This window comes from Daktulosphaira vitifoliae, unplaced genomic scaffold (genome assembly GCF_025091365.1).
Source record: "Daktulosphaira vitifoliae isolate Bord-2020 unplaced genomic scaffold, ASM2509136v1 Scaffold_1, whole genome shotgun sequence".
In the NCBI taxonomy this organism is placed as follows: domain Eukaryota; kingdom Metazoa; phylum Arthropoda; class Insecta; order Hemiptera; family Phylloxeridae; genus Daktulosphaira; species Daktulosphaira vitifoliae.
This window is the reverse complement of record NW_026099572.1, coordinates 63,012,772-63,024,857: the sequence shown is the minus strand read 5'-3', so window position 1 is coordinate 63,024,857 and position 12,086 is coordinate 63,012,772. Positions and strand designations below refer to the sequence as shown.

The following is a 12,086-nucleotide window of genomic DNA, read 5'->3' as shown; positions in this document are numbered from 1 at the left end:
AAACACATCATAGTAAAACCAATACCTTCTCAGCTTCGCATCGAAGCTAAAATTATACATGTTCCATAAATAAAGTTATGTTGAGTACTAGCAAATAATAATAAATATAGTGTTCAGTATGTAAGGAAACAGGTTTCTATTGTTCTCATTATTTGTAACAATTGACCTGTTTCCTTACTTACTGAACAGTCTGTATAAATAAAATATAATGTTAAGCTATTACATATTATTATTAGTAATACACATGTTTATATTTTATTTTCTCTTATAAGCTATTGCTTATAGAGAAGACAGAAAAACATAGCCTAGCCCAATGAGAATTAAACTTTAGTTCCATCATAATGAGGTACGAAAAATTTCTAACTGAGCTACGTAGAAGATATAATTATGTTAATCTATTGATTATATGATTCCCAAAAGCAAATTTAAAGAAAACCTTGACTTAAAATATATTATGATTTAATATTATTTGAAAATTAGTTATTTGACTGTGAAAAAAATCTTAATTAATTTAATATTGAAGGTTAGTGGTATTGATGGTGTGACAACTACTAAAAAAAGTACCAGATTTCGACTTCGCAAAAAAAAGAGTGGAGGTGGTAGTTGGGGTGGTACTATAGCAGGATGGGGCTTAGATATGAATCAATCTAGTCAACCATCAAGCAAAACCCCAATTGACCTGATAGATTCATCAGTCACTGTAAGTATATTTTTATTTTATTGTGAATAAATTTAAGTAAAGTTCCAGAAATATACTTAAAGTTTTGTAAAGATAGATTTTTACCCATTATTTTACTTGAAAGTCTCATTGAGAAAGTGTGAATAAACTTTGGTTTGGTTAATTTTTGTTTTATACCAAAATTTAGTTTTAAATTTGATTAAATATGTTAGTTAAATAGAAATTACATCAGGTTAAGATAAAAAAAAACGTATCAATCTATTTTTCACTTCTTAGAAGAGCAAATTAAAATATTTGTATTTTATCTAAGCTAATAAAAAAAAATATTTATACGAAAATCTAGTTTTAATATAATTAAGAGATAATAATAAAAAATTACTAATTTACTTGACATTCTCCTTTTTGTTTAGTTTTAAATTTTCGATATAAATATCAAAATATTAATTTAGAAAAAATTTTATTTGACTCCTTAGTCTCCAAATTATATTGTTATTTTTCTTTAATATTAAAAAAAAACATATTATCTATAAAAATTGCTGAAAAATTATTTAATTAATTTATGAAATAATCATTTTCAGCAATCTGGAATTCCTTCACACAATTTATCAAACAGTAATCCTTCACTTATAATTAATTCATCGCCTAGTGATCTTCAGCTTTATGCTGATTTTGTAATCTTAGCAAAAGATAGTAAGTATTATTTCATTTGCTGTATTAGTTTATAAAGTAAAGTAACTAGTTTATTAGATTGCCATTTTTAATGCATACTAATTAAGTTTTTTTAATTTTGGTCCCTCAATAATCAAATAATCAATAATTCAAATTTCATATTGATAATAAGTATCATATATTTTGAGTAAATCTAGATAAGAACTTTTTTTTTTTTTGAGGATATGTTATTAATAATTATTAATATGATATCCATAAGTAAGACAGGGGACTTCTAGTATTTGCATATTTATAATTGCATTGTCATAATAAATGAACTGATAAAAAATAAAAACTAGTTACGTATGTTTACAAATTTAAACTTATGGCAATTAGTATATTTAACATGTCAAGGTACATTTAATTTAATAAATGTGGTGATTATATTATATATAAATTAATTTTAAGGAAAAAATTAGATGATACATTCAGTCAATTTAGAATACATATAATTTATTTTTCAGTACAAAATAGTTTCAAATCTATTATGGGTACTATAACTGAAGAGCGTAATCACTTGTTGATTGGCGACTTACGTGATGATAATTTGACAAACTACAGATCAGCATTAAACAGAGCCATTAAACAAAATAGTGAATTACGGGCTAAATTGAATAGTATACATACTGCATCAGATATATCAACTTTCTCTGATCCTGTAAAAATATTTTAATTTTTAAAAACATTTGAAATCAAAAAAATGATTGCATTTCAATTTTTTCTTATCTTGGTTCAGGTATTAAGTTCATCTTTATCATATAGTTCTGGTGTTAGTGGTTCGGAAGTTTTTTTTGATGCTGAAGAATATATAGGGGGTAAAATCACAAGATGTGAGGAAGATTTATCCAATAAGTTGCCATCAAACGATGTTGTTGCCCAAACTTCAGATACATCTTCAGAAGCAGGATCATTATCTTCAGAAGATGGTTCAATATCTTCTGAAAATAGTGATGGGGCAACATCTGAGTATAATAATCAACAAGGAAGTAAGTACATACTTTTATTATCTTCATATATTTTCTTAACAATTATTCAAAATCCAGTCGTCCTGGTGGTTAATAATGGAGTTATAAAATAATTTTTTTAAATAAATCACTTTTTTTTAATACGTTTTTTAGCTACACATGTCATAAATTGAAAGTTTTTAATTGAAATTATAAATATTTTACCAAGGGGGTGTAACACTCTAGCATCCTTTAAGATGACTCCGTTCCAAATAAATGTATAGTATAGTAAGTTAAACTCGTATAGTGAGTACTACAGTAGTATCCAGTTTTACTAATATTGGCACAGACTGTTTTTAACTAACTTATACTAAATATCAGATATAAATTTTTTATCGAGTGATTGTTATACTACAATTATAAAAAAAAATTCCAAAAATACTTATTTGAGTGAAAATAGTGTTATTGGCTAATACGCCTCCCCAAATTGTATTGGTGCTTTATCGTTGTGCCCTGAGGTAGCTTATTGTGTAGACATGTCAATAACCATAAAATGCTCTAACTGTAGCACAGCCTGATGCAAATACATCCCGACGTTCACGAACAATCTAAGCAGAATTTTTTAAATTACAATCATGCATGGAGCGTTTTTTGCAATATCACAAATACAAGATCAAGCACTTCAATAATATTATATTTATTAACAATACATAATAGGGGGTTAGGTCTGACTTCGTTGGTAGAAAGGTATGTTTCGTCGCACGGGATCCCGGTTTTGATCCCTAGGGTTCCAATAAGATTTTTCTTGTGATTTTTTCATTATTGATGTTTGGTCACTGGTGCAAGCCGTCCATAATACCCATCCCGTCCATCATTAGCATAGCCAAGAACAATCTTTGATTCCCTAACATGTGAAAGAGGGCCATTACCCTCTATAGCATGTTAAGTTAAGTAAATAGAAGGATATAAAACTGATCATTATTATTACTTAACTATTAGCGGTATTCTGTTCTTCAGTAATTCAGCATATTATTAGGTTCGAAAGACTTGTATATATAGATAACAATTTATATTACAACTACCGGATTTGTTGTTATTAAATTGTACCTGTATTATATTATAATTGCATAATTTTAATTGACCTCTTTGAAATATGAAGTTAATATTAAAAGTACTGCTATTCGAGTTTATTTTTTTATTATCCTTTATTCCCTTATTCGTCGTAAATAGTTAAGTAATTATTTAAAATTGGTTCCTTAGATTTAACTTGATTAGTTTAAGAATAAACTATTTATACAAAGAGGCATTTATGTATATTACAATTGAGCTTGGCGGTTGTTATTCATATTTCTTATAACTTTTTTTATCTTTTAAAAAATTATATATTTAATTTTAATAATAAAAGTAAAGTTTTTCATTAAGTAAGTATTGTTAGGTACAAACATAGATTCTATAACAATTTCAGTTAATTTGGCAACACTATCGGTTTGGTGATTGTCAAGCGCTCAGTCATCTTGACCGCCGCCTCTCTGTCAATTTCATTCATATTAGGTTGCGTAGAAATATACGTATTTCTGTGCATTTAGCTTTTTTCCTGTAATCATAGTGCCGCCATCATAATACGGTTCTGTTCGCCCTTCAGCAAATATTTGACGTGTGTATAACACTGTTGTCCTACAATTCTTACTCACATTTCTCCATTACATTTTGGTTCTCGTCGTTTTCACTTCCAGCTTTGCATGACCGTTCAATCCAACGTCCTATCCATTCATCTATCTTTCGCCTCAATTGGCTCCGACTCCAAGTCATCAACAAAGCCAAATTGATGAGTATTTTTTTAGAATTTGCTTATAGTTGTTTGTTTAATTTTACATAATTAATTCTATTGTTTGCGCTATTGTGGCATTAGTAATAAATGGTCCCCATCCATCTTATTTGTACTATAATAACATAATATTCATTATATTAATTCCTTGTATATTTATAATGAAACATGCATTACTTCTTTAATTATTGTTAAGTACCATCTTATATAGCCCACTCTCCTTATTCCTTTCATTCCATCAAATTTTTTATCCCCTCAGATTTTACACTACAATATCGCTCCAACATATTTTCTATTCGACTCGTTTGACAAATCCAACAGCGATATACTACACAATTAAACTTTATAATTTACACTATATTTTCTAAATATTAAACTAAAACTGCAAATACTTTCATGAAATTCAAATNTTAAATTTATACTTAATTTACACTATATTTTCTAAATATTAAACTAAAACTGCAAATACTTTCATGAAATTCAAATTAAAATTTTTAATACTTAGTCATTATTATTATTATTATTATTATTATTTTCTCCATATTTTTACCTTTTTGGTGCATTTTTAGCCCTAAAATCATTTTTAAGTGTTTATTTTAGTACTTTTTTGAATTTTTTGTTTGCTAAACATTTTATTTGGCGTTTTGAAATTTGAAACATTATTAGCTTAGTAGAAAATGACTAAATTATTTTGTCATGTACCTTTCATTTTTATTAAATTTAATATTTTATTACATTGTACATTGTATACAGTTTGTCCTTCGTATAATCAATAATGCTATTAAATTTGAACTTAATAACTTTAAGAAAAAAAATGTAATTTTAAAATGAAAAATCATAAACTTATTTACGTATTTACAATACTTATGTAAATTTTATACTAATCAACCCAAAACATCTTGTCTATGGCCTTTGTTTTTATAACTCACTGTAATAATTTTAATCGATATTTATTTTTAAATACTTTACATTCTTATTAGACACTATTTTCAAAATAGCCAATTTTTAGGTTCATTTCTTATATTATTAATGGGTTGACAACAATTTTAGAACAATGGTTTATGAATTACAAAAATTTTAATACTTTAAGTGAGTATATAGCGCGGATAGGTACAGCTAGTACTGATGCATATTTATAACGCATATTCCACCCGCGTTACATAACCACTCCATATATTAAAATGTTTGTAATTCAATAATTATTCGAAAAAAATCGTTATCAATCTATTAATAATTTTTATAAAGGAAGTGTTTAAAATTTCGCTATTATGAAATTTGAAAATTTTAAATTAAAAAAAAAAAACTGTATTTTAAAGTCATAAGTATCACAATTATGATTATATATGATTTATAAGTGTAATATATGTATAAATATTTATTATAGCAATTGAATGTAGTATGAAAATTGTAATTTTTAAGGAGAAATTATAAAAAATTATTTTTATTTAAATAATTATTTTATGGCAAACGTATATAAAAGTTAAAGGTCTTAATGCAATAGTTAAAAAAAAATTGTTTGTTATTTATAAATAAATTTACTAATCTACAAGGAATTTTCATTAGAGGTCAAAATATTATTTTCTTAACCCATTTTTGCACCGATTTCAAATCTGCAATTAGAGTCTCGCATATGGTCTAAATAATAAAATCCTTCCAATATAACAAATATTTATGTTTGAATATTAGGTTACGTATGAATAATAAATAAATATATTTTTATTAATAATAAGTTGATAAAGTCCTACTTTTTGTACTCATTTTTAAGTTTTGTTGAACCCCACTGTATAAAGGGTAATGGTCCGATTTAAAAAAAAAGTATATCAAATAAAAAAAATATATAATAGTATTTCTCATAAAAAAAATGTATTGATCCATAGATTTTTCAAAAAGTTATAGAAATATAAAATTAAAAATGTAAAATATAAAATAGAGATTTTTAACACAAAAATAACATACGGTTTCCACTTTCACCGTGAAGACAAAATTAAGTCTGAATTTTTTTTAAGTATATTACATTAGCTATAAATTACATATAAAATTTTCAGTATTTCCGGAACACTTTCAAAATTTAAGTTGAAAAAGTTAATTTTTTGTGGAAAAGTTGTCATTTTGAATCCCCCTTGTGTGTAGGTAATGAGTCAGATTTATAAAAATATTTTTCAAAAAGTTATGATAGTTTTAAGTAAAAAAAAATGTCGAAAATTACCGATTTTTAAATTTGTAATTTTTTTGAAGATTTCCCCCATCTACGAAAGAGAACGAGGGAAATTTATTTCAGTTTTTGAGGGTAATGTCTTCGACTAGATACGATTTGTGATATTTTGACGTGTTGTTGAAAGAAATCAGTCAAGTGAAAGCTGAGAAAAAGTGGTAACAGACACAAAAAAAAAACACATCATAGTAAAATTAATACCTTCTTAGTTTCGCATGGAAGCTTAAAATTTATTTGTTATTATTAAAAACAAATAATAAAAAATAAGATTTTAAAAATAGTCAAAGAATGCATAAATTATTTTTAAAAAATTACAACGAAATGTTGATTGTATAAACAAATTGTTATAGATGTCGTCAGTTAGATCTATTCCAGCCTGTATATATTTACTTAAAATGTGGAAATGTACTTTATATTTATTGAATTCGTTAATTAAAATGTAATGCTTAAAAATTGTTTACAAATGTTTTTGCAATTTTGAAATGGCTACTCTGTTAGGGTTTGCATGCAACTGGAAGTTCAGGAATTAAACATCCCCTCTTCTTCTTATAAAATCAATATTTACGCGAGAAGTTTAATCATACCAAAAACATTCAGTGATAACAGTTGGTTAAATTTTTAAATTTTATAATTTTTTTGTTTTTAATATGAAATACAAGACGATGAAAAATAAATTTTATAATTCATTATTTTCATTACATATTTTGATTTTTTTGAATACTAATGAGGTGAAATACTTCGATTTCTTTTATACAATATATATATATATATATATATATAATTATAGAAGTACTTTTGTTTTTAGCGTAATATACAAAGTTTATCATTTTATTTTTGTTTAGTCCTAGATTGTGAAGGTGTTATTAGGAATATGACAGGACGAAGAACTAAACTTCCATGTCCAAAACCCGATACTGAAGGACTATCTTTATGGAATCTCCTTTGCAAAAATATTGGTAAAGATTTATCTCAAGTTTCCATGCCAGTTGCCTTAAACGAGCCACTCAACATGTTACAAGTATGTTTTGATTTTAAAAATGTTATAAATGATTGAATTCATTCAGATTAGAAAATTAGCTATCGTAATTGAAATTTTTAAGTGATATAATTTTCATAATGTTTTACCACTTTGAATGCAAATTAATGATGAAACGAAAAGAAAATTATTTACGTTAAATGTATTATTAAATGTAATTTTTGTATTAATTATTTAAATTAGTAAGAGAACAATTAAGGGAGAATAAGGGGATAAATCTCCAAGAAGTACATAGTGAAAAAACAATTTTTCGTTTGGCGAGGATAGTGAAATTAAACAGTAAACAGTTACAGTAAATTCTTCTATTTATATATTTCCTCAAGAACAAAACCCCAATTATGCTAATAACAATTATTTTTGATTAGACTAAAAAATAGTTAGGTAATGTCATGTAATAAGGAAATGTTTACATGTGACTAATATTCTAAAAATTTGGATTAAGTAATTAAATGATAATTTTGCAATTATAAACAAAGATGTCAATATAAGTCTTCATACAACATTTAAATTATTTTTAGCCATCAATAAATTAACGTTTATTTATTTCAAACAAGAAGTAGAGAGAATATTGTCATTTTGGATTAACTAAATGAGTAGGGAGAGTTACATTTTGAAAAATATCAGAAAATCACACACACGTTCAGATACATTCCGAACAACTCAAACCACAGCTGGCAACACAAAACGACAGCTTTTAATAGTATGGTTTATAGATTAGTTAATATTCCAATAAACACAAAAAATTTTAATAAAGAACTATATGTTATAAAAGAAATATCTAGATTTTATGAGTATGATGAAAATATAATTCTATAATTAGTCCGAACACAAAAGAAGAGAAAAAAAAAGAGGGAGCTGGTACACTTACTAGCGTTGAGGAACAAAAAATAATTAGGTCGCCCAATTTATATTATCAAGCAATTTTAAATGGACTAGTTAGAATTTTTAAAAACTTTGATTTTACTTAAGTAACATCTAAAAGTATAATTTAATAGATTTATAAGGTAATCCTAAAGATAAAGAAAAATAAGTGAGGAAAATCGGGGATTTATAATATACAATGTGAATTTTGTAATAAAAGATACCTAAGACAAACAAAAAGAAACAGTTGTCAGGTTTAAGGAACACTTAAAAACGTTTTTAGAACATTTATTGACACATAACTACTCCATTAAAACCATATAACTAATTTAAAACGTAAATAATTACAAAGAACATAATATAAGAGAGGTAATAGATATGTTTAAAAATAAGAATAATTTAATTAATTGAGATCTTGGCCCACTGCAAAATTCATTAACTTGTGTAAACTGGCAAAATATGATAATGGACTGATAACATCACTAGTCACTAAGTAATAATAAGGTCACTAAGGGTATATAAGGAAATTTTTTTCGGTCGATGTGTTGGGATTTGTTTAGCACTACTAATGGTGACATTGACATAAAATACGCAATTTTTTATAATAATTTTAATGGCTTTTTGAATTAAATATTTTTTAGTTTTAAATTATTATTTTAAATTTTCAATGATAATATTATGCATTGTTTTATTTTTTATTTGACATTATATTATAATGACTTATAGCGACTGAGGTCAGTTTTCATTTTTGGCGGGTCTCAGGAACGAAAATCTTTTATGAAAAGTATTGTAAATTTCTGCCCTTGTTAAATAGATGGCCAATGACAGCATGGCACTGAGCCTATGTATATTTAAGTTTAAATGAAATAATTAAAAATTATATTATTAATATTTTCTTTTCTAGCGTATGTGTGAAGAACTAGAATACAGTGAACTTTTAGATAAAGCTTCTGAACAAAGTGATGTCTATGAACGTATGGTTTATGTTGCTGCTTTTGCAGTGTCGAGCTACGGTTCAAGCTACTATAGAGCTGGTTCAAAACCTTTTAATCCACTTTTAGGAGAAACATATGAGTGTATAAGAGATGACAAAGGCTTCAAATTTGTCGCAGAACAAGTAAATAGAAATAATTAATAATTATTAATAATAATTAATTAAGTATTATTATCTGTCAATGAAGTTAAAAATATAATGGGTATGACATAAATTATTAAAAAAAAAAAAAATGGTAGCACAGTGTAGACGTGGCATAATTGGGACAAAAATAGATGATATCTGACAGTAATTAAAATCTCTATCATAAGAAACGTTTCGATGCAAATTTATAGTTAGTGTTTAATTTTAAGAAATTGGTGGATTATTTTAAAAGCAAAATGAACTTCTATTTCCTTCATTATTTCTGTTTAGTAGTTCTTTGATTTATAAGTATAAATATATGAATAAATATTTATCAAAAAAAAATGTTGAATGGAAATAAATTTTTAAATGTAAATACTCGTTTTTATAAATTAGTGATAATCTCAAAAAGAGAAATTTGATCTATTTGCAGATTTGAAATCAGCGTAAAAACGTGGTTAAACAAAGTAAATTTTAGTCTATGCTGATAAAAAAATATTTAATTTTAGTTTTATAATTTTATTGTGTAATTTAGTATAAAAACAAATTTTATACTCTTATTATTTGTGAAAATATTTCTAGATTAAAATCGTGTTCTTTTGACATATTGATCATTAAAATTGGTCCAGGGAGAGCTGAGAATTTTTCTTAATTTTGCATTAAAATTAAAAAAAAATCATCAAAAAGTTGTTAATTTTAACAACTTATTCATTTTAATATGAATAAGAAATTCCTTCTCATATGGATAAAAAACTATAGTGATGGGGTCCTGCATATTCATTGAAGTTATTAAATCTAAATGAGATTTAACAAACGAATTAAAAAATTTTTAAAACTCAAAAAGACATGGAGAATGTTTTTTTAACTACGGTAGCCATTTGCACAAAGAAGCCAGGTCGCAAGGACAATTTTTTTTTTTAATTTATAGTATGTAACATAATTTTTAATTTATTACATATTTAAAAGAGGCAGTATTTCTGGAACATCATCAAAAATTAAGTTGAAAAGATTGACTTTTCGTGAATAAATTGCTATTTTGGAATACCCCCTTTTGGCAAGTAAAGGGTCAGAATTACAAAAAAATTATATCAAATGAAAAGGAAGTACTTAAGGTGTTTATTTAAAAAAAAATTATTTTGGTACCTTCTTTTTTTTAAAAAAAGTTATTACAGTATTAAGAAAAAAAAGCTTTAAAAATCAATAATATTTTTTTTATTATTATAATATTGGTAAATTTTATCTTGAATTTCCTCCATTTACAGGGAACGAGGGAAATTTTTTCAATTTTTTAGGGCAATGTCTTCACTAGATACTATTTGTTATCTTTTGACATATCATTGAAAAAAATCGGTTCGATAAGAGCTGAGACAAAACACAAAAAAAAAACATAATAAAATTAATACTTTGTCAAATTCGCATCAGAGCTAAAATATGTTAGATTTTACAATTTTGAATATAAAAAAGAAATATGAAATGGCGTACTATGACTGAAAGAGGGCCAATTTTGGATTATACCTTTTGGCACTCTTGGGCAGATTTTTTGTGTATATCAAGTAAAGTTTTTTCTTAAAATCCGTATTTTTTTATAAAACAATGTTTTTTATTACAACAAATAAAAACTGCAAGTAATCAAAAATGTATTAATATAATTTTTAATTATTCTAATAATATTAAGATAAATATTAATAATTTTTATTATCTTCTTATATAAAAAATGATTGACTAAAACTATTAAACTGATACTCCTCCACGAATCCTTTCGAGACAGCCCTGCAAATGTCATACCATTGAATTATTCAAATTATATGATACAACAATATTCATTATTTCTGTAAAATAAGAAAAATACTTTTAAAGAAAAAATAGTGATACGGACGTATTTTAACTTGGTTTATAGCGGTTTACAAATATCCGACTAGATCAAATACTTTTATTATTATAACTTTTTTTTATGGTTTTAAAAGGTGAGCCATCATCCGCCTATTAGTGTATGTCATGCTGAATCAAAAAATTTCATATTTTGGCAAGATGTCAGAATCAAAACAAAGTTTTGGGGAAAATCAATGGAATTTCAACCAACAGGTAAGAATAAGTTCCTAATTATAATGATTAGTTGTGTATTATCATTTACATTTAGTCAGTGCTCGAATTGGGGGGGTGCGCAGGGGGACGTAGCTCCTCTACTTTTTTTAAAATTTTTTTGCGCACCCCAACTACTTTTTTTTATTGGGACAGGAGGACGGTGGAAAATACCACCTCTTTTTTAAATATTAGTATGATAATGAAATATGATTTATTAATAAATACTAAATAAAGTAATGAGTAAAAAAAAAAAAAAAGGTCTTCAAAATACTAGGGACGCAGTTTTCAAATTGTTAAGTTGAGCTCCCCTACTTATTTTTGGTCAATTCGAGCACTGCATTTAGTATATAATCATCAGTGGTGTTTAATTACATGTGTTTAGACACATCATTTGTGGTTCACATATTTATACATTAGAGTTCCTATTATAAATAAACAGTCATAACTTCCCTCTCATTAATAAAACGTATTTAAAAGTTGTGCCGCTCCACAGTGGTCTGAAACCAAATTTTAGGCGCTCATAAATGGCAATATAAAATGTACTCACAATATTAAAATAATTCAGTCGTTATTTATAGTTGTTTGAAGTATAGATATGGTTATATTACAGTTATTTTAACAT

At 25.6% G+C, this 12,086-nt stretch overlaps 2 protein-coding genes across 5 annotated transcripts in view; both read left to right on the top strand.

The window, feature by feature from the left end:
• LOC126894805 (glutathione synthetase-like) overlaps nucleotides 1-12,086 on the top strand; it is a 65,640-nt gene that overhangs the window by 35,604 nt on the left and 17,950 nt on the right. The gene's annotated exons all lie outside the window — the stretch shown is intronic.
• LOC126894801 (oxysterol-binding protein-related protein 6-like) overlaps nucleotides 1-12,086 on the top strand; it is a 34,657-nt gene that overhangs the window by 4,689 nt on the left and 17,882 nt on the right. For all 4 annotated transcript variants that reach the window (XM_050666076.1, XM_050666075.1, XM_050666074.1 and 1 more), the window contains exons 8-14: nucleotides 524-700; nucleotides 1,258-1,369; nucleotides 1,852-2,045; nucleotides 2,124-2,373; nucleotides 7,211-7,386; nucleotides 9,170-9,382; nucleotides 11,347-11,464. In XM_050666076.1, coding sequence (XP_050522033.1) covers nucleotides 524-700; nucleotides 1,258-1,369; nucleotides 1,852-2,045; nucleotides 2,124-2,373; nucleotides 7,211-7,386; nucleotides 9,170-9,382; nucleotides 11,347-11,464 — 1,240 coding nt within the window. The remainder of the gene's footprint in view (nucleotides 1-523; nucleotides 701-1,257; nucleotides 1,370-1,851; nucleotides 2,046-2,123; nucleotides 2,374-7,210; nucleotides 7,387-9,169; nucleotides 9,383-11,346; nucleotides 11,465-12,086) is intronic.